At 46.9% G+C, this 23,413-nt stretch overlaps 1 protein-coding gene across 6 annotated transcripts in view; it reads right to left on the bottom strand.

The window, feature by feature from the left end:
• LOC309660903 (solute carrier family 2, facilitated glucose transporter member 9-like) overlaps positions 1–23,413 on the bottom strand; it is a 122,622-nt gene that overhangs the window by 55,469 nt on the left and 43,740 nt on the right. For 5 of the 6 annotated variants that reach the window (XM_082462023.1, XM_082462028.1, XM_082462025.1 and 2 more), the window contains 3 exons: positions 17,875–17,985; positions 10,707–10,808; positions 6,943–7,018 (listed from right to left, as the gene is read on the bottom strand). In XM_082462023.1, the coding sequence (XP_082318149.1) occupies positions 6,943–7,018; positions 10,707–10,808; positions 17,875–17,985 (289 nt within the window). The remainder of the gene's footprint in view (positions 1–6,942; positions 7,019–10,706; positions 10,809–17,874; positions 17,986–23,413) is intronic. The other variant, XM_082462026.1, reaches the window with a different exon arrangement.

The following is a 23,413-nucleotide window of genomic DNA, read 5'->3' as shown; positions in this document are numbered from 1 at the left end:
GGAGAGGGTGAAACCAGCAGCAAATCTGGGGGCGGAAGGAGCACAGAGGAGGGGCTGTCTAGTTCTAAGAAAGGTTCAAGGGACAGTGTGAGCTGACTTTTTAAAGATGAGAAGCCATTCCTCAAATGGATGGGGCCAACTACAAATTGGCACCTGCCATCTACCTCTACAAGGATCAAATCATGAGCCGCTGCAGCCGCTGACCTTCAACACCCCCTGAAAGGAGTTCAGGGTGGAGATCAGGAATGAGGCACTCTGTGCTCTGGGAAAAACTGGCAGAACAGGTCTTCATATAGTTAGGTATTTTCTGGTGAAGATTTTATGAGCCCAATTCTTGCATCTCCTCGTATCTAGAAAAGCACTAAAAATTTTCACGGTGACATCTGCTCCTCGTGACTAGCAGCAACCTTCTGCAAAAACGTGTGCTTGATTGCATGTATTCCCTCTTCACCAAAATCGCATATATACTGACCTTCCCCCCACCTCTTTGGAGTGGTCTCTCAGAGCTATCTAAAATGCTGTCTCCCAGGCTATAGTCCTCATTTTGCCCCAAATAAAACTTAACTCACAACTCTCACGTGCATTTTTTTTTTTAGTTGACAATGTGTAAGGGTGGAGTTCTAGGTGGGGGGACAGATTTGTAAAATCATGTAAGCATGGGTGACAGTGGGGCAGCTGCATGCAGCTCCACGTGGCTGTAAAGCAGGGACAGTGGGGTGGGGTAGGGGGAGAGGGGTGGGCAGGGCAGAGATCCTGATGGTCCCTGCAAAGGTTAGTACACGTGGGCACTCTTTCCAGATTACATCAGTGTGATAGATAGAGGTGTCCCCTTTTCAAGCCAGGCATGTGCTCCCTGGGCACTTGGCATCTCTCCCATCAGGACTGCTCCAGCCTTCTGGAAGGCTCAGATCCTAATGTGCTCCTTCGTCAAAGCAGTGATCAAAGTCCATTTGTTGTGTAGACCACGGTGTCTGTCCTCCCCATTGGCTCATAAACTGCCCTTAGAGGGCTGAACTTAGTGCCAGGCACAGAGTCAGTGGGTAATAAGATTTTTCAAACTGTAATTTACATGCTTTGGGGATGATCTCCTTTCCCTCAGAGATAAAGCTCTTCTATCCTGTGCCTCATTTATTAGGCTTCTCTGCCACTGCCTTGGGGTCACGCGCACACATAAAATATGTAGCAGGAAACTGCCTTTCTTGTTTTCTTTCTTTCTCTTCACCTAATTTCAACTCCCTGTCAAGTCTTCTTCAATGGATCTGCTAATCACAGAAGCTGCCTCAGGCAAACTTACAGCTTCTCTCCTGGGAAGAAGATTCTTTTCATTTAATCATGGAGGGGCGGCCTCCCTGGGGAGGCCCTTGGCCGTTTATCTCTTATCGGCTCCTAGCCACGCTTTCCCAGGGCAGCTCCCCCTGGGATCTGTTCCTTCATGTACACTTAGGAGGATGCAAGATGATCTCACAACCCCAATGGCAGTTCCCCTTGGACAGGTAATTTCCCCAGGGGCTTAAGCTGTGTGCTGTCAATGTGAATCCAAGTGAAGTTTCTAAGCCCTGGTCAGTCTCTGGGTACAGTAGCTGGAGTGGGTGAGGCCCAGTGGCTCGGTGAGCACGGGGGGTTTGGGGAGCACAGGGTAGGGACCAGCAGCTGATCTGAGATCAGGGGGGCAGATGGACCTTCCTTAGGGAGCCTCCCTGACACTGATGGAGAGCTCAGAATTTAAAATGCTGGAAACTCAGCATGCAATACGGTCGCAATCACAAAAAAGCAGTGTTTGCAAACACTGCAAGGGGAACCAACATCATTGCAAGAAGGGAGAGGGTTTGGGAAAAAGCACAGAAGCCAAAGCTTTGTGATTTGGGTCAGGTAAGCACTTCAGGCAGGTTTGTGGATGAGTTCAATTTAGTGTCTTTGTGTAAGAGGACAGAGAAAAAGGCCAACCCGTCCACTGAGAGACCATGTCAGCACTCACTATTCTTCCTGGGAGAAGAGCTGTTATCGGAAAAAAACAGAAAAGTGCTCACATCCCACCCTGAAATGTGGAGCTTTCCCTCAGCGGCCTGCACTCAGCACAGGGCCCCTGTCCACGGGGTCCCTGCTGGCTGGCACTGCCCAGGCCCACTGCCCTCGTCTGGTCCTCATTTCCTGCCGCCTGCGTTTCCCACCCAGCCCCTGGCTTGCGGCTTCGCCTCTGATTTGTTTCTATCCATCCACCTCCCAGATCCACTCTTCTCACTGCAAATCTTAAAAATCCCCCCAACGGACCTCTCTGGAGCTCATGATAAAATGGCAAATCTTAACTCACCGCCCTGGCTTCCCTGGACCTGCTTCCAGCACATCTCTGACTTGTCCTGTGCTGTACACCCCGCTCCAACGCACCCCCCTACCCCGCCCCACGCTGGAACAGCGGTTCTTGCCTGGCTCTACCCCGGAGGTCCAACTGAGCCGGCGTCAGGTGAGGCCTGAATCAGCGTTCACTGTAGTTCTCAAGCCACCCAGGTGATTGTAATGCTTTCAGACGAGGTTGGAAAAGGCGTCTCTAGACCAGGGATTTCCAAGTTTGGCCTAGGTCCCACCTCCAGATTAGGGTTTGGTTGGCTGTGGATGCAGTCTGGCCATCAGGACTTTTAGAAGTTTGCCAGGTGATCTAGCAATGTTTGAGGACCACTGCTCTGGCCCTGCTGGGTTATTTGTTGTTCCTTTGCCATTAACTTCCTTTTACATTCTGGCATTTTCGCTGTTCCTGCTGTATGGAAATTCGTCTTTCCCTCCCTCATAAGCTACCTCGTTCTCCCTTCTTCCAAATGTCAGAATTGAGGGACTCTAGAGAGAACAGCAAACTTTTTCTGAAAAAGGTCAGATAGGAAATATATTAGGCTTTTTAGGCCACTGCATGTGGTCTCTGTCACGCATTCTTCTTGTTTTCCTTTTAAAATGTAAAAGCCATTCTTTGCTTGTGGGTCATACAAAACAGGCCATGGGCCAGATTTGACTCACAGGCCGTAGCTCCCTGACCCTGGACCACAGCATTGTTTGTTTTGTAAGGTAGTGAGTTCCCCATCAATGGAAGCAATCAACTCATGGTTGGAGGACTTCCTGGCAGGGAAACCATAGATGGGACTTGAACTTCGAATGAATAACTGGACTGAAAACCTTTCTGTTCTTTCATGAACTTGGGATGCCTTAGTTCTAATTCATCCCAGCTCCTGGACACAGCTCCTCATCTGCCAAAAGATCTCTGAGGTCCCCTGCCAGCTCTGAAATCATCCCAATTCTCTCTTCTGCCTCAGTTCATTGTGAAGCTCTACATGTGTCAGCATGGCCTTTGTTTCAACACGAAGAGCTGCGATTTAGGTATCTGAGTTCAAGAGACAAAGAAGAAAGACTGCTCCTGACCTCTGTGTACAGATGATATTTGAAGCAAGAACAGCTGGAAACCATGAAAATCAAAATGCTCTGATTTCATTTTCAGCCACAGACATCTGACAACTAGATACGAATGGCAAAATTATACCTTTCTGTGTAGACACAAACAGGACTGATTCACAATGATCCAGAGTAGACCCATCCTAAGAAGATAAAAACAGAAGCTTCCCCTCTTACCCCAAATTCTTTGTGTCAGTCTTGCAAGTCAATCTCAAAATGGGCCTAACTCCACGCACCTTTTAGCAAACAGCCAATGAGTACTGACCACATGCATAGATCAGAGTTAAGACTGCAGGTCCTAGAACAAGATGGTGTAGATTCCAATCTAGCACTTGTCTCTTAGCTGTGTGACTTGGGGAAAATGACTTAATCAATACGATCTTTGTTTTTTTTTCATCTATAAAATGGGAATAAAATTAGTTTGGGAAGGAAAGGTTTTGCAGCTTACCTGTAATTCATCTTCTATCAACTGGGATAGGAAGAGAGGAAAGAAAGAAAAAGAAATGACCTGGTCCATTCTGTTTGTAAACTTGCTAAGCCAACCTTATAATGGTATTTTCTAGCAGAAAGATAAGAGAGTCCTTATGTACAAAATGCTTTTAGGAGGCTACACCTGGTCTATTTAGAATGGAGTGTATAGCTATGGATATAGTCCACTAGAAAATGTCAGTGTCAGCTGTGTAATTATCAAAGTATAAAATGAAGATGCTTCCTGAATAAAATAGTTCCTGTATGTAAGTGTTGCCCTGCATGTTTTATTCAGAGACCTCACAAGTTTAATCTGGGCCAGAGTGCACTCTAACATGCAAGGAAGAATCTGGGGAGCTGTGTTGATGGCTTCAGTCTTCACCTGGGTCTTACGATGACCTAAGAATTATTAGTAAAGTTTGATTCTGAGTAAAATCTCTGATTGTTGTGATTTTCTTTTGACAGTCTGACTCTGTGTTATCTTATATTCACAGCGTATTTTTTTTTTTTTTTCTTTTTTTTTTGCCCCACAGCGTATGTTTATGAGAAAGCATTAGAACGGGGCCTGGAGCATAGTAAGTGCTCAATAAATGTTATTATTATCAGAGAACTGGTGTGAGGACTAGATCAGGGGACAGAGGGAATGTGCTGGAAAAGCTCAGAGCAGTGCATGGCTGTGAATTCTTATTCTTTGCAATGGGGTAGAGAGAGCACAGGTGTTTAAAGGCCTGGTTCAAATCTTGACTCCAGCACTTACCAGCTGGTTCATGTTAGGGGACACTGTAACCTCTCTGGGTTTCAGTTTCGTCATTTGTAAATGGGAGCAATTAATCCTAATATCAAGACTACTGTGCAGAGCAGGGATGACGTGTATTCGGACATCCAGCGTGATCAAGAGAGGTTAACGCCCGAACGCCTTCGTGAGGGAGGCCGGGACTGGGCCAGGAGCACGATGGGGCCAGGGAAGACCTAAGCCACTGCCTCTGGGCTTAACCCGACACCTTTGGGGTGCTCTCCCTTGTCTCCCCCTTAGAAGGGTTCTCAGGAGAGGGTAATGAGCCACACACGAGGCCCTTGCATGGAGCTTATTTTCTAGCTGGGGGGAGACACATTAAGCAGGCACCAGCAGACTGCAGCCCACAGGCCGCATCCAGCCCACCACCTGCTCCTGTGAATAAAGTTTTCTTGGAACACAGCCATGTCAGCCTTCATTTACTCACTGTCTGTGGCTGTGTTTACACTACCATTGCAGGGCTGCAGAGTGGCCACGGAAGCTGTGTGGCCTGTAAAATCTTTACTGTCTTGCCCTTGGCACAAAAAGACTGCCAAGCCCTGTATTAAACAGATGAGGATACAGTACGGAGATGAGCCAGTGAAAGCTGCTGTGAAGGAAGTAAACCAGGATGATGTGAGCGAGAGTATGCGTGTGTATGTGTGTGACTATGGCATGTGTGTGCACATGTGTACGTGTGTGCATGTGTGTATGTATCCTTGTGTGTATTGTATGTGTGTATGTGTTTTTGTATACTTGTATGTGTATGTGTTTGTGTATACACGTGTGGGCACGTGTGTGTGTACGTGTGTGTGTACGTGTTTGTGCATGTATACTAGGTGGTCAGGACAGGCCTCACTGGGTGGGTGACATCCCCGGTAAGATGGCCACACCAGCCTATGAGCTCCGTGAGAGCAGAGACTGTCCCCCTGGGTTTCCTCCCCAGTGTCCCCAGGCCTTGCACGGAGCCGCTGGCCACCCACCTCCAGGGGTACCGACGTGACTGCTGCCCGTGGAGCTGGTGGTGCGGAGACCCCGTGGGACTGAGCACATTCCCTCCTTGAATCTCCTTTAACTGCAACGTGGGCTCTTTGTTTGTCCTCCTGTCATTAGCTGCCCCCCCGGAAGGTGCCTTCTTCCTCTGGCCATCTCATCATCACAGCACAGTGTGTGTATGTGTGTGTGCGTGCACGTGTATGCGTGTGCACACAGGTGTGCGTGCCTGACGCCCTCCCCCAGTCATTCCACGGCCCTCTCCACCATCTCATTACAACCTTCTGTTGTCGTGGCTGGGGACAAATGTGACAGGCTTCGGAACATGACGGCCCATGAAAATCAGCAGTGCAGAGGGAGAAAGAGAAATTTGGGTCCATTTGTTCTGATAGAAACTTGTTGTTTTCATCAACACAAAGACCAAAACAAATCAGAACCACAGCAGTGCTTCCCGGAGAGATCTGTACAGTCCTCAGACCTGCCCCGCACCATCTTCCCAGCCCCAGCACAGCCTCTGACTGGGCCTCTGTGGGACACAGACCCCCAGCTGGGGGTGGCAGGGCCCTCAGTCCCACCTCCCCTGGCCATTGGAGAGATGAGGAAACTGAGGCCCTAGGAGAGCAGAGGACTTGCCCGCTAGGGAAATGGCAGAGCTGGGGCTGAAGGTGGGTCCTGGGTAAACTGAGGCTCAGAGTACTCCAGACTCCACACTCAGGCAGGTACAGTGTAAGGTGGTGGTTAGGGCCTGGGGGGTGGGCAATTCCATCGCTGCTTGCTCTGGGCAAGTACCTTCCCATCTCTGGCTTCTCTAGAGCGGTCACGAGCCTTAAATGAGTTAACATACATCAAGTGCTTGGCCAAGTATAGTACATAATCAGTGATGAATAAATCTTAGACGTTACCATTATTATTATAACTATCATTATGCCTTCCATACTAAACTGTAGCTTCTCTGTGGGCACAGACTGTAACTTGAGTATCTTCGATTCATCCCAAACTAGTGTATCTGGCTCACAGCTCTCGCAGCTGTTAATGGTTGTTGTGTTGTTGTATGTTATCGCCTATGCACCTTTGAGTGAGCCTGTTACCTACCATTGGTTGGATGGAAACCAAGGCAGTCACTGCATTTAAATCGATGGGGACCCTCCCCTCCCCCTCCACTCCCAGTGGCCCTTGCCCCTCCCCAGACCCCAAGCTCTCTATCCGTACAATAAGAACACCCCACCCTGGTGGTGCCATGAGTCCCTGGGCTGGCATGTGAGGAGGGAGGGGCGCCTTACCTGGCCCGCTGCAGAAGGCGGCGATAATGGCCAGAATGCACACGATACTCAGGTAAGGGATCCAGGGTGCGTGGTCCTGCAAGAGAGCAGCCGTTGGGCAGGTGAGGAGGCAGCTGGGCTGGAGAACCTGGTACCACCCCAGCTCCTCCTCAGTCCATCTGCATGACCTGAGGCAGCTCACTTTACATCTCTGAACCCCAGTTTCGCGTCCATAAAGTGGGGATATGATAACCCTTAAGCCATCCCACCTGCCTATGTTACAGATGTCAGAGTGAGATGAGATGATGCCGGTGAAGCAGTTGGCATAGTCCCAGCATACAGTGGGTGGTAAATAAATGAATAACTAACACTGATTGAGTGCTTGGTTGGAAGCAGGCAATATGAGAAATTCTTACAGGCAATTTCACATTTAAAAAATTTTCTCTTGGGCTTCCCTGGTGGTGCAGTGGTTAAGAATCTGTCTGCCAGTGCAGGGGACACGGGTTCAAGCCCTGGTCCGGGAAGATCCCACATGCCGCGGAGCAACTAAGCCCGTGCGGCACAACTACTGAGCCTGCAAGCCACAACTACTGAAGCCCGTGCACCTAGAGCCCACAAGAGAAGACACCTCAATGGGAAGGCTGCACACCACAATGAAGAGTAGCCCCCGCCCTCCACAACTAGAGAAAGCCCGCACGCAGCAATGAAGACCCAACACAGCCAAAAATAAAATAAATAAAATAGTAAAATAAAATTAATTAATTAATTTAAAAAATTTTTATCTCAGTCAATCCCAATTATCCTGCAAAACACTACCTTTCTCCCTCTGCCGTCCTGGCAAGGTGTGAGATGAGTTAACTTGCATCATTAAATACGCTTAGAGGGGCTGCCCCTTGTCTAGCGAGTGGGGATGGCTTCACGCTGGGTGGGAAAGATGTTTAGGAAATCGCTTCTGCTCTAGCGGACTGGATGGCTGATGGTTAGAACATGGTGTCAGCCGCGCTGGGACACGGTGGGTGAGCGTGTGTGGAGGTGCCGGGGCACCTGAACGCAGTCTAGAGAGACTCGGGGAGGGGAGGGGTCTGCTCTCACCTTTGAAGGCTGAGTCGAAGTCAGGCAAGAGGAAAAGGAAAGGAAAGGCGTTCTAGGAGAGGCTTCCCCATGGGCAAGCGCTCGGACGCACGGGAGAGCACAGTGCCAACATCCAGAGTGGAGGGCACGGGGAGAGGGGAGAGAGCGGCCCTTCCATGCCAAGTCCACCAGCTCCTGCTGCAGGAGGGTCTAGGGTTGGCAGGAGCCCCGCAGGCTCTTGTACTGTATAGCTCTCTGCTGCACCATCATCCATCCATCCATCTGTCCACGCATCCATCCTTCCATCCATTTGGCAGATTGCTCCAAGCTCTCCCTGGATGCCACGTTGGGAGGTGGGAATGTACAAATGGGCATCGTCCTCAACCACACACCTCACTGTCCATCGGGAGGGAGAGAGATGGTTCAACAGTGAAAGCCAGGCTGTGTGATAAGTGATGTTGCAGGGCTGCCCCTGGATCCCTGGGAAGACAGAGGGGGGCACCTCACTCAGAGATGGGTTAGGGGAAGGCTTCGTGGAGGAAGAGGTATCCAGGAGGCAGCCAGGGTTTCCTGAGTCTGGAAAGCAGAGAGGCCAGCTGAACAAAGAGGGCAGGGCCAGGCTCTTTGGGGGCCTGCTGGGGAACAGAGATGGGGGGACAGGGAAGATGAGGGCACCTGAGCAGGGAAGTGCTCTGAAACCTCGTGAGGTGAGGCCTAGAGGGGCTCATGCGCTCCTGGCGGCCCTTCTGACATCTGACACACGCTGCAGAAAGACAGTGACCCGGAACATCCAGCCTGTGACGCTCCCTGCCCGGGACAACCCTGTCTGGCGGTTGGGAAGGAAGGTCTCTGCCAGCACATCACCCAAGGGAGAGGTTTCCAGCTCCTGCCTGGTCAGCACCTCCTTTCTGAAGGACAAGCTACTGCCTGTCAGACACCAGCACACCACAGTTAAGTCCCCTACATACGAACCTTCAAGTTGTGAACTTACAAAGTTGGGAACGTGCTTTCACATGTCTAATCACGTAAGGTAGTTCACGTGTCTGGCGTACATTGTCACGTGTGTGCATCCTCTACAAGTGGTTGTGCTTTTGTGTAACTTACTGTATAGTACTGGATAGAGTACAGTTGTACAGTATCTTTATTTCAAGCCCAGGATGTCCGGAAGCAAGTGTAAAAGCAGTGGTGATGTAGCTGGTACAGTACTACCCAGACATCACCGGATCCTTTTTTCAAGAGGGTAGGTAGAATTGAATCCAGCAAGGAACCAGAACATGTGCCACCAACGTCAGACATGAGTGAAATTGCAGCTTGTCCTCTGTCTCCTACTGCTGACGATCCTTCAGCTCTACCATCTCCCACCTCCTCTCCCTCCTCCAGTCAGTAACTCTTCTTGCCTGTTCACTCGATGCCAGCCCCTGGATACCAGCTATTGTACTGTACTACTGTACTTTTCAAGGTACTGTACCATAAGATTAAAAATGTTTTCTTTATTTTTTTGTGTTTGTTTGTTTTTCATGTATTATTTGTGTGAAAAGTATTATAAATATGCTACAGTACAGTACTATATAGCCGATTGTGTTAGTTGGGTACGTAGGCTAACTTTGTTGGACTTACGAACCAACTGTACTTACAAACGTGCTCTCGGAACGGAACTCGTTCATAGGTAGGGTAATTACTGTAATATTGCCTTTTTCTAAAGACGTGCGGGACATTGAGACCTTTGGCAGATGACCAACACGTGCAACTCTCCCTTTAGGGATTTGTTTTTGAAAAATGCTAAGTTTTATTGACCACTGTGACCTTGCCTCAAGCTTCCCATAGAGCCTAGATGGGCTCGAGGCACCGAGTAAGTGCTCAATTAATGCAGGCTGCCTTGAGCAGTGCGGGGGGGCAGAGGAAACCCCAAGATCCTGGGGTCTGATCCCAGCCCTGCCATTCACCAGCTGTGAAACCTTGGGCAGCTTATTCATTTAGATATATGCCTCGGTTTCCTCATCACCATTAAAGGAAAAAAAATACCATTTTCATAAGAATTAGCTATGGCTCCATCCGTCCCCAAAATATACATTCACTGAGCACTTATTATGCTCCAGGCACTGTTCCAAGTACTGTAAGTGCATTTCCCATTTAACCCTCACAGTACCCCTGGATATAGGGATAACTGTCCCATTTTAGACATGGGGCCCCAAGGAGCAGAGAGGTTAAGTGACTTGCCAAAAGTCTCATGGAGAGTAAGTGGGAAAGCCAGGATTCCCACCCGGCGGTCTGGCCTCAGAGCCCCTGCTGGTACCCCCAGGCATCGATGTGACAGTTGTGAAGGTGCCTCATACGGCAGTGCCAGCCACCCTGAGCTGGAATGTGAGAGTTGCAAGAGGCATCTCAGGAGCCATCTAGCGCTATCTCTTCTATTCCACAGATGGGTAAACTGAGGCTCAGGAGGGGACATATCTTGCCCGAGATCACACAGCTCATTAGTGGCAGCGACAGGACCAGAAGTCGTGTCTCTTACCCCCCCAGTTCAGGGACCCATTACTAAACCCCCTCCCCAAGGGTGCCCAGCAGCTTCAGAGCTGAGATGCCCTTGGGAACTCTGCATTACGAGAGTCGTCTGTAGACTGTATGGACTTCCCAAGCTGAAGGTCCCGGAGCACGAAGCCAGAAGCCATGCCCATGCTGTCCTCCCTTGGGGAGCGACAGACACGTCCTCTCACCTGCAGCGTCAGCGTGACGGTGAGGATCCCAAAGAAGAGGGTCATCAGCCCAAAGCCACCAGTGAGGAGGGGTCTCCGCCCCATGCGCTCGACGACCAAGCCCTAGGTCAGGGTCAGAGAGAGACGGTTACCACTCCCCTTCAGCAGCGAGCGAAGGGGACCATGATGCTTGGAACTGCACTGGGGTCGTCGTTAAAGGACGGCTCTGACCTGGAGGCGCTTGGCCACTTCCTACCCTGCCACAGACGGAGGAATGATCTTTACGAGAACGGAAGAAAGGGAGGGAGAAGAAAGTCACAGCTCCTGAGCACCGGCAGTGTGCTGATACAGTCACCTTCGCCCCAATCTTCCTCACTGGGGAGGGCGGGCTTGTCCTCAGAAGCGGTGTGGTCGCCCCGCTCTTCCCCCACCTTTGGATCCAGCGGGTGGAAGTTAAACTCTTTCCATCCCTTATGCCGCGTGTCGTGGGTGTTCCGGGGTCAGACTTGGGGGGAAGCCCTGGAGCGGGGAGTGGGCAGAGAAGGTTCTGTCGTTTCCCACTCTGCCTGTGCCTGGGTGGCTCAGCTTCATTCTGGGTGTGATACTGGGAAGCCCAGGTGAATGCAGCCCCTGAAGCCATGTCCCCCGACCCAGCTTCCTGCAGCCACAGGGCTGTCACTGGCCTCCAGCCGGCTGCCCCGTGTCTCCCTCTCAGGCAGGTAAGGACAGGCTCTTCACGGAGCTCCTTCAAATGCCAATGGCCCTGGAACATCGTGATCCTATCTGAGTCTCAGAGCCAGGCAGCCTGGGGCTTATATCCTGGGTCTACACTTTCCGGATGTGTGAAATTTGACATGTGACTTCCCCCCCTCAGAGACCCAGGGCCTTTACCTGTGAAAGGAGGACAAAATACCCTCCAACAAAACTGTCTGGAAGGTGTGCACAGGTTAATAAGAGATTGTGGTCAAAACACATAGTAAGTCTTTCGATGTCAGGTGCCCTCCCCTCCTCATCCCTCCTACCCCCATTTCACAGAAAGAGAACATTGAGGATCAGAGAGGTGAAGTAACTCAGTGGCCATCACACAGACATCATTAAGGGGAAGAGAGAGGGGGAGAGAGAGAGAGAGAGATGGAGAGACAGACAGAGAGAGAGAAATTAAACTCAGGACATCTAAATAAAAATCTATGGCTTTTCTCAACTGGGCAATCAGGCAAGGCTTCCTGGAGGAGGCAACAGCAGGCAGAGAGGCAGGGAGCAAAGGCTTGGAGGCTGGAAAACCCTGGTCAAGTGAGTGATCTGGCTTGGACAAAGGGAAGCAGCAACACTGCTGGGGGCCACGAAGCCAGAGCAGTGTCTCTGCTGTCTACCAGCTTCAGATGACGGTTCAAAAGCCAGAACATAGAGAAGAACTGTTGCCATCCCACCCCAAAGCCTCGGGGTCTCTCGCTAAAGGAGTCCTGCTGCAGGAAACCTAGAGCCCTCCTCCTTTTCCTCTTTCCCTCTTTCCTCATGCCCTGCTCTGGAAAAGGCAGGCAAGGGGAAGCCAGCTGGGCACGCTCTCCCTGGGCTGCTGTCCTGCCGGTGCAATGGGCACTGAGGGGTGAGTGGGCACGGCTCTGCTGGCTTGCTGAGTGCCCGGGATGGGCTTGGGAGGACAACGAGCCTGGATGACGGCTACATGTCTCAAAAAACATCCATGACTTTCCCTTGGCAAGGTTTTCCCCCTGCCGCCCGGGGAGGCAGGGCGGACCCACGTGTCTAAACTTGGCCTTCTTGACACCTGACCCAACAGAGCAGAGCACAGGTGGTGTCCAGAGGCTTGTGGGCCTGAAATGGGCAGGTCTGGGTTCAAGTCCCTGCTCTGCCCCTTAGGGTCTCTGCTCCCAGGACAGTTGACTGAGCTTCTCCAAGCCTGTTTCCCTACTTGGAAAATGCAAATGATGACCCTGCCTTTGCAGTGAAGCTGTGAGATCAGAGGCAAAGAACTCACGGTGCCTGAAATAGGCTTGAGAACAACCCGGGCTTCCGAAGAATGGCAGGAGATTTGCAAGAACAAGTCTTGCAGTCAAGGTGGGACCTGGGGTCTGGTCCCAGCTCCTGCCTCTAACAGGCCGTGTGGCCTTGAGCAAGTCAGTCAATGCTTCTGTGTCTTCATTACTCCTCTTTTCTGATGATGGTGGGTTAGTGTGGGTGATCATAGCTGACGATCATTTGCCAAGTACCTGTTATGTGGCAGGTGCTGCATTCATTAAATACTTTCTAGGTGTCAATTCATTTAATCGTCACTACAACTTTATGAAGTAGGTTCTGTTACCCGCCTACACTGTTGGTGGGAATGTAAATTGTTGCAGCCACTATAGAACACAGTATGGAAGTTCCTCGGAACACTAAAAATAGAACTACCACACGATCCAGGAATCCTATTCCTGGGCATATACTCGGAACAAAACTATAATCCAAAAGATACATGCACCCTAGTGTTCATTGCAGCACTATTTACAATAGCCAAGACATGGAAGCAACCTAAGTGTCCATCGACAGATGAATGGATAAAGAAGATGTGGTACATATATACAATGGAATATTACTCAGCCATAAAAAAGAATGAAATAATGCCATTTGCAGCAACACTGATGGACCTAGAGATTATCATACTAAGTGAAGTAAGTCAGACAGAGAAAGACAAATACTATATGATGTCACTTATATGTGGAACGTAAAAAATAATACAAATGAATTTATATACAAAACAGAAACAGACCCACAGACATAGAAAACAAACTTATGATTACCAAAGGGGAAAGGGGGTGGGAGAGGGATAAATTAGGAGTTTGGGATTAGCAGATACAAACTACGACAGATAAAATAGATAAACAAAAATGTCCTACTGTATATATAGCACAGGGAACTATGTTCGATATCCTGTAATAAACTATAATGGAAAAGAATATGAAGAAGAATGTATATGTATAACTGAATCACTTTGCTATACATCAGAAACTAACACAACATTGTAAATCAACTATCCTTCAGTAAAAATATTTAAAAATTAAAAAAGTAGGTTCTGTTATTTGTCTGATTTTACAGGTAAAGAAACTGAGAGACAGAGGCTTTGGGAACTTGTTTAAGGTCACACGGATGATAGAAGGCAGAGCTGGCATCATCTACAGTCTCTTCTGGTTCGTAAGAAGACATTAACATTTTCCCAAGCAGAATAGACAAAGCACCACTTCGTAAGAGTGCACGGTTGCATCTGGGTGCCCGGCACCCTCCTCCCTGCACCCTGACCATCTCCCTCACTTGAAGGTCAGGAGCTTCATCTTTGTTTCCCCAGAACCTAGAAGAGCACCTGGCAAGTGTGGAGCCAGTGTTTGCTGATGGAGTGAAGGTTGATCTTTGTAAGACAGGTATGACAGTTCTCATTTTGCAGAGGAGAAGGATGATGAGGATGGTAAGTTTACTCTGTGGGAAGCCAGGCCCAGTGAGAGCCATGGAGGAAGCAAAGGTTAGCAGTTGCTGGGAAAGTTCTAGAGAGAAAGAAGGGAATGCATCTAAGTCATCTCTCCTCTCAAAGTTTTCATGAATTGAGTCCAATCAAAGGTGAGGCCCTGATAGGGGCTGCCAGGGCCAGAGAAAAATGGTGGGAAGCTGGACCCTTGGGAGGTGGGGATGGAGAAGGTCGGGGACACCCAGGATCAGAGGCCCAGAGAGATTATGGAATTTGTCAGAAGTCACTCAGAGCTCTTCAGAGATAAGGAAGTGGAATGAATGCTCTCTCGCACCACAGGGATGGCTGAAAAATATCCATGCTCTTGGACTCAGTCATTCACCTTTTGGGTATTTATCCTAAGGAAACAGATATTTGGTCAAAAATTTGTGGACAAAGATCTTCATCGCAGTGTTATTTATACTAATGAGGAAATAGAAACAATCTAGAAGTCCAACAACTGAATTGGTTAAATAAATTCTGGAACATCCAGATGATAATTATGTAGGGATTCACATATTTTAAAAGAATTTAAGATAACATAGAAAAACCTTCAGTGTATAATTTTAAGTGAAAAGAGCAGGGCATAAAGCTGTATAGACTTATACAGTTTTGTAAATTACAGTTATGTGAAACTAATACGTTCTAGAAAAATATATGCAAAAATAGTTTGTAATGGCAAATTCTGGTTGGGGGAATAATGTGTGACTGTGATTTTACTTGTTATTTTTTGGTCACTTCCAATTTTTCTACAATGAGCTTTTAAAATTTGTTTAAAAAGAGAGTAAAAGATAGACTTAGCTAAAATTCAGAGATGCAAATTCCTATTCCCTGAGCCACAAATCTTTACTTTTTCCTGATCATCAATGATTTCCAATACCTGCACTGGCAAATTTTCATCACTGTGTATAATGTGTTTCTGCTACAATCTAAGGATGTCATAGCCATTCTTACGGTTAATGGGGCTGAGCTCAGAGTTAAGCTAGCACTGGAAATGAAGCCTGCTCATAACTGGACCATTTGGGGGCTTCATCTCATAAACATCTTAGGGGGTTCAGTTAGTGTACCCAGAGACAGAGCGCAGAAGTGACTAGAGACATTACCATGACAACCGTCACAGTCTTCAGGAGACACTGAGGTTGCTACACTGAGATTGACGTGTATTGCATTGTCACACTGAACTTGTTACTGATTTCAGTGTATTGGGTGTTGTTTTATCTTTATTGTTCTTGGGTTTTTATTTTTTGTTTGTTTTAGCTTCTTTAAAGGCATCAACACTGATTTCAGAGTCAGAAATTGTGCCCCAAACACAGACCAGTGAGAACCACTGTCTCACACCATGGTGCCAACATTCGAGCGCTTTGGCGGGGGAATTGGCTGTTTCGTGTCACTAACGTCCCTGCATGATCCACTAACCTGAGCCAAAGTAAAGCTGGAAACAGTGTCTTTGATCTGGAAACAGTTTGTAAATATGGTCTGGGAAGACGCCAAGGCAATGACTGTGAAAGAGAAAGAAGAGATGGCAACAACCCTCTCCATCCTAGTGAGAAACAGGGTCAGTCTCCAGGGCTCTCTTCCTCCTTTAAATAGCACTGAAGTGCAGCCTGTCAAAAGGGATTAGAGTAAACACGGTATTTCCACTCGACATTGAATCATGAGTGAAGACATGAACTCAAGGTGAACAGCAGCCTCTGAAGGTTACTGCTGTCAGCTGGGGATGAACTGTCAGCCTCCTGATGCTTCCAAGAAAGTCCGCCTGGGGAGTCCTGAGCCAGGGTTTTTCATCCATTCAGCAGCCATTTACCTGTACCTACTGCCCACCCCACAGTGCTAGGACCAGTGGTGGAATAATAATGGTAAAACCTTTTTGTTTTTGGTTTGTTAGATTGATGTGTATTTGATTCAGTAAAATGGACCTGTTTTAACTGTGCAGTTTGGAAGGTTCTGACAGATTTCTCCACCCATAAAACCCTGACCACAACAAGATACAGAACATTTCTGTCACTTCAAAGTTCCCTTGTCCCTCCAAAGTTCCCTGGCCCCAAGAAACCACTGATATGCTTTCCATCAGTTTAGATTAGATTAGTCTAGATTAGATGAGAGTTCCATAATGGTCATCAATATGCTTTTGGGATTTGTTCATGATGTATAATCAATAGCAGAGCAACTAAGCCCGTGTACCACAACTACTGAGCCTGCGCTCTAGAGCCCGTGAGGCACAACTACTGAAGCCCGCACACCTAGAGCCTGTGCTCCGCAACAAGAGAAGCCACCGCAATAAGAAGCCCACGCATCGCAATGAAGGGTAGCCCCTGCTCGCCGCAACTAGAGAAAGCCTGTGTGCAGCTACGAAGACCCAACGCAGACAAAAATAAATACATAAATTTATTTTTTAAAAAAAGAAAACACAAGGAGAGATTTTGCCAAACTTATGTGGATAGTATGATTGTAGGCGATTTCTTCTTTGTTTCTATTTTCTGTATTTTACAAATTTACCCTAATGAGCTCATGCTGATTTCTCATAACAAAATACTTTACCAAAAAAAAAAACAAACAAAAAAGGGAAAATCCAAAAAACAAACGCTGTAATTTCCCCATGACTTTCATTCCAGACTGACTGTGATTTCCTGCTGATCAATGTAAAAATTAATAACAACAATTGGGTAGAGTCTATAACTCAAGACAAGAATTTTGAGAAACTTCCAGATTGTGAAACATCAAGATATTGTCCCTCTAACAAAAGACTGTGAGTGGAAGAGGGAGGCAGAACATCAGGTCTCGACACTCTTATGACATCCGTTTTTAAAAGCGTCTTGTTAGAATGCCCCATTAAGAGCAGGGAACAAAATAATGTGTTCTTTCAGAAATGAGTCAGAAATACAATTGGAAGCCTCTGCCTGTTTGCACTGGCGTCAATCTTGTCAGTGCAAATCAGTGAGCAAGAGTGGAAATAAAAGGTCAAGGTAGAAGACATAGGAATAGCTCATAAAGGGTGAAACCAAAGACCAGAGAGGTTGATTGCATTGTCCAACATCACACAGCCAAGAATTTCCAGAGCCAGGATTCTACTCCAGTTAGGTCTGTTTGCAAAACCTCTGCAATTTCTGCTAGATTCTGAAATTCCCTAATGTTTTATCCATCCCCCCCCACCCCCCCTCCCCGTATGTTTATTTTACATATCAAAGGTTGAGAAAAAGTGATGAGCTCTACATCTCTCTTCTTTTGGACACTGTTGCTTATTAATAAGTTACCCTCTTGATGGACCAATGGACTGGAGTGTACTTTCTCCTTTTCTTTGCCTTGCAAACTCCTACATGTTTGGGGTGGTGATGACAGCTAATGGTTTTAAAGTGATGGCAACAGAACTTAGGCTCACATGGACTCTGATCTGGACTCCCAGGGAGATATGGCCCTCTCTACAGGGTGCCCACCCCAATGTGTCATTTGGGACTAAGTGAGAGTTCAAAGAAAAGAACTACTTATTGAAAAGAAGACAGTAGGGAAACAAGATGTAGATAAGAATATTCTCTAGATAGGTGAAACGTCAGTGATAAACTGCATTATAAACTCCCATAATTCAGACACTTCGGAGTGACAAAGGGCATGTTTCTTTAAATTCATGCGCTTGTTACCTGGGGGTCCCTGCAGCTCTGTTTACCACCCCATGATGTTCTCAGGAATAACCCTCAGTTTACTCACAGAGAAGATGGCAGCCAAAATCTCGATGCCACCTGTGCTCAAGGTGATGTATGGGATCTTTTCCGGAGGGATTCCAGCTTTTCCAAAGATACTGTTGGTGTAGAACCAAATCTATAAAGCAGGAGAGAAAAAGAAGGCAGGAGGGTCAGTGAGAGGCGTCTATTTTCTAAATTAAATTCAGGTACAGGGTGGTCTCTGAGATTAGCTGCTAAATCCAGAGGCATAAGGTGGAGCTATGCGGCTTGGCCGACTGCTTATTTTCTCCTTTCTCCCACATTTTCCCTTTCTCCAATACTAACAGAATGTCTACATTACTGGGAGCAAAATGTGCTCAGCTAAGTGTGGCAATGAGATATGAACAGAAATATTGGTGAGGCTTCCAGGAATTCTCCTTAAAAGGAGATTTTCATGAAAGAGGTGTGATCCCTTTTTTGCCCTTCCTCCTTTCTGCTGTCAGGATGGTGAATGTGATGGCTGGAGCTTCAGCAGCCCTCTTGGGACACTAGGTGACCTCAGGACAGCACTGCTTTTAGCCCCCATGGTAACTTTGTGAGAATTAGATACGTTCCCTGATCCACAAGACATTTTACTGTCATCCACTGGAAACTGTCATAATAAATCTATAATGGGTACAATATGAATGAAGCTCCTGAGAGTTCTGCAACTCACAAGCTGCATAACTATACATAGAACCCTTATGGTATGAAAGCCCCAGCTGAGATGCTAGAGCAGGAAGTTAGAAGGAGACTGTGTGAAATCTCTTGCATTCCTATACACTAATGATGAAAAATACAAAAAAGAAATTAAGGAAACACTCCCATTTACCATTGCAACAAAAAGAATAAAATACCTAGGAATAAACCTACCTAAGGAGACAAAAGACCTGTATGCAGAAAACTATAAGACACTGATGAAAGAAGTTAAAGATGGTACAAACAGTTGGATAGATATACCACGTTCTTGGATTGGAAGAGTCAACATTGTGAAAATGACTACACTACCCAAAGCAATCTATAGATTCAATGCAATCCCTATCAAACTACCAATGGCATTTTTCACAGAACTAGAACAAAAAAATTTCACAATTTGTATGGAAACACAAAAGACCCTGAGTAGCAAAAGCAACCTTGAGAAAGAAAAATGGACCTGGAGGAATCAGGCTCCCTGACTTCAGAGTATACTACAAAGCTACAGTAATCAAGACAGTATGGTACTGGCACAAAAACAGACATATAGATCAATGGAACAGGATAGAAAGCCCAGAGATAAGCCCACGCACATATGGTCACCTTATCTGTGACAAAGGAGGCAAGAATATACAATGGAGAAAAGACAGTCTCTTCAATAAGTGGTGCTGGGAAAACTGGACAGCTACATGTAAAAGAATGAAATTTAGGACACTCCCTAACACCATACACAAAAATAAACTCAAAATGGATTAAAGATCTAAATGTAAGGCCAGACACTATCAAACTCTTAGAGGAAAACATAGGCAGAACACTCCATGACATAAATCACAGCAAGATCCTTTTTGACCCACTTCCTAGAGAAATGGAAATAAAACCAAAAATAAACAAATGGGACCTAATGAAACGTCAAAGCTTTTGCACAGCAAAGAAAACCATAAACAAGATGAAAAGACAACCCTCAGAATGGGAAAAAATATTTGCAAATGAAGCAACTGACAAAGGATTAATCTCCAAAATATACAAGCAGCTCATGCAGCTCAATATCAAAAAAACAAACAACCCAATCCAAAAATGGGCAGAAGACCTAAACAGACATTTCTCCAAAGAAGGTATACAGATTGCCAGCAAACACATGAAAGGATGCTCAACATCACTAATCATTAGAGAAATGCAAATCAAAACTACAATGAGGTATCACCTCACACTGGTCAGAATGGCCATTATCAAAAAATCTACAAAGAATAAATGCTGGAGAGCATGTGGAGAAAAGGGAATCCTCTTGCACTGTTGGTGGGAATGTAAATTGATACAGTCACTATGGAGAACAGTATGGAGCTTCCTTAAAAAACTGAAAATAGAACTACCATATGACCCAGCAATCCCACTACTGGGCATATACCCTGAGGAAACCATAATTCAAAAAGAGTCATGTACCACAATGTTCATTGCAGCTCTATTTACAATAGCCAGGACATCTAAGCAATGTAAGTGTCCATCGACAGATGAATGGATAAAGAAGATGTGGCACATATACAATGGAATATTACTCAGCCATAAAAGGAAATAAAATTGAGTTATTTGTAGTGAGGTGGATGGACCTAGAGTCTGTCATACAGAGTGAAGTAAGTCAGAAAGAGAAAAACAAATACTGTATGCTAATACATATATATGGAATTCAGAAAACAAAAAAAATAAGTTCTGATGAACCTAGGGTCAGGACAGGAATAAAGACACAGACATAGAGAATGGACATGAGGACACGGGGAGGAGGAAGGGTAAGCTGGGACGAAGTGAGAGAGTGGCACGGACATATAAACACACTACCAAATGTAAAACAGATAGCTAGTGGGAAGCAGCCGCATAGCACAGGGAGATCAGCTTGGTGCTTTGTCTCCACCTAGAGTGGTGGGATAGGGAGGGTGGGAGGGAGATGCAAGAGGGAGGAGATATGGGGATATATGTGTATGTATAGCTGATTCACTTTGTTATACAGCAGAGACTAACACACCATTGTAAAGCAATTATACCCCAATAAAGATGTTAAAAAAAAAAAAAAGAAGAAGAAGGAGACTGTGTCCATACTCACTAGCGTGATTCAAACCTGGGCATTTTGGAGTGTGTTAATAATGATTGCAGGATAACAGGCATAAATAAGGACTGCCCTCTGCAAACCACCGTGTGTGGTCCTGGGTCTGCTGTATCAGCCCTCCCAATTTCCTTCATGTGAGAGAGAAGACCTATGTTATTTAGATCACTGTTGAGGTTTCTGCCACATGAGGCCAAACCTAACCCTAACAGATACTCACAGGGCATCAGACAATCACTGATTTGGAGTTTGGAGACCTGGCTGCATCTTGAACTACCTGTGTGACCTCAGGCAATTCCCTCTGCCCTGCTGAGATTCCTTCTCCTCCTTGGTCAAAAGAGGATAACCACGCCCTTCCTGGGAGATGTCAGGAACTGGGTAAGTCACTATTCATTGATCTAAAGTTTTGGATCAATAGGCTGAACATAAATCGTTTGTGTCCTCCCAATCCCAGCCATTTCCTTGAAAAGCAAGAGTTTGCTGAATGATAGAAAACCATGCAGTCTTGATACATGAAATCTGACAAGAAAACGTGCTGCCTTGAAGGGCTTTGAGAACATTTATAAACTGATCATCGTTAAGCAGAAACATTAGGGCTTGTTGCTTATAACTTGTCAGGGTCGACTGTAGCTGGGTGTGCTCTCTGCATTTGGTTCTTTGTTTCTGGAGAAAGGTCTTGTTTCTACAGATTTGTCTTTTTACCAGCATTGGTTGGAAAAAAAACTTTCACACATCGGGGGAGAAGTTATAATTTAGGACCTACTCATATCTACAGATGGTTTTGCCAACTAAAGAATGTCACTCGCTATCCAGCTCTACAAGGATTAGGTCATTAGCCACTGCAGTCGCTGACCTTCAGCACACCCTGAAAGCAGTTCAGGGTGGAGGTCAAGAATGAGACACTCCGTGCTCTGGGAAAACTGGCAGAACAGGCTTTCAGATAGATGTTTTTGAGAGAAAATTTTATGAACTCAACTTCTTGCATTTTCTCATACTTAGAAAGGCACTAAAATCATTGACGAGACATATGCTCCTTGCGACTAGCAGCGACCTTCTACTGAGATGTGTGCTTGATTGCATGTACCCCCTTCACCAAAATCATATATATACTGATCTCCCCCGCTACCTCTTTGGAGCAGTTCCTCAGAGCTATCTGAGAGGCTGTTTCTTGGGCTATAGTCCTCAGTAAGCCCCCAATAAAGCTGAACTCACAGCTCTCACTTTGCATTTTTTTAAATTCAAAAGTTTATTTTTTAGTAAATCAGTAATTCTTCATAAAGTTATAGGCACACCCAGAGACTCCAGTAAAAACTACTGCATGAATTTTTCTGAGCTTGTGGGCATTGATGCACTTGGTGGCAAAAACTGGTTTTAATACTCACGTAAAACAGGGACTTCCCTGGTGGCGCAGTGGTTAAGAATCCGCCTGCCAATGCAGGGGACACGGGTCTGAGTCCTGGTCCGGGAAGATCCCACATGCTGCGGAGCAACTAAGCCCGGGCCAAACAACTACCGAGCCTGCGCTCTAGCGCCTGCAAGCCACAACTACTGAGCCTGTGTGCCGCAATTACTGAAGCCCGCGCGCCTACAGCCCGTGCTCCGCAACAAGAGAAGCCACCGCAATAAGCCTGCGCACCACAATGAATAGTAGTCCCCGCTCGCCGCAACTAGAGAAAGCCTGTGTGCAGCAACGGCTTGCAGCAGCGAAGACGTAACACAGCCAAATATAAAAAAAATAAAATATTATTTAAAAAAATATTCACGTAAAACAAAGACTCTCCTGCTCGTGTCTGCCTCTCATTTGAATGAGCTGATAAATTAGAATTTTAGACTCTATCTTTGCTGTCATGTCCGTAGAGTACAGAAGTAGCTCATGATAAATTCATTAATTCCTAAAGCTCTTCGGGCTCTGACAGAAGCTAAAATAATTCCAAAAAGCCTTAGTCTCCACTGGATTTATTTATATGATCTCTTCTCCTTTTGAAGGTAACTGATTCCCCAGCACACCTTCAGGGTTGGATCAGAAGAGTTTAGCTGCCTTTCTTAATCTTCGCCCAAATTCATGGATTTTCAACAGTCAGCGATCTCTCTGGGCCCTTTCCACCCCCAGCTGCCCTGCTGCAAAGGTGGATCTGACATTTGGATCATTCTCAGCCTCAGCTCTGAACCCCACACCCCGACCTGCTCATGTTCCAGAAGCTTCCAGCCTCTGATCCCATGTGATATGTGCTCTCCGTGGAAGCTATGTTCCGGCCTCCTGCGTGGTGCTCCTTCTTGGCTTCTCACACCCCTTCCAACCCCCTTCCTTCCCTGCTTCCAATTCTCCCTTGTGGTAACACTGCCAGGAGTGTCCCTGACAGGTTTAAATGTTAGTGAAGAGACTCACGGTGCATAACATTATGGGCTCACGGGGACAGTTATAAGTGGCCCTCCAGTCATCTTATACTTAAATGCATTCCTGCAACGACAGGCAGAAATCGGCCCTTTGGACCCTCTCCCCATCCAGGGCCTGCAGGGAGGACCTGCTGGGCTGGTCCTGTCGCCATGGGGAAGGCCTGTACATCACACAAGCTGTCGGCCTCATTTTGCTGGCTCCACGAAGCCATCTCCCTCTCTCTGCATCACCTTACAGAGCAGGAAGGTAACTCTCTGCATCTGCTCCCACTGCGTTTTATTTGGTCTGAGGGCGTCGACCAACACGGAGGCGCCGGGCAGTTTGGAGCGTGTCCCCCGGAGGACCCTCCCGTGGACTACGATTTGTGTT

This window comes from Balaenoptera physalus, assembly GCF_965194825.1.
Source record: "Balaenoptera physalus genome assembly, chromosome: 5".
Lineage (NCBI taxonomy): Eukaryota > Metazoa > Chordata > Mammalia > Artiodactyla > Balaenopteridae > Balaenoptera > Balaenoptera physalus.
This window is presented reverse-complemented; position numbering and strand designations above follow the sequence as displayed.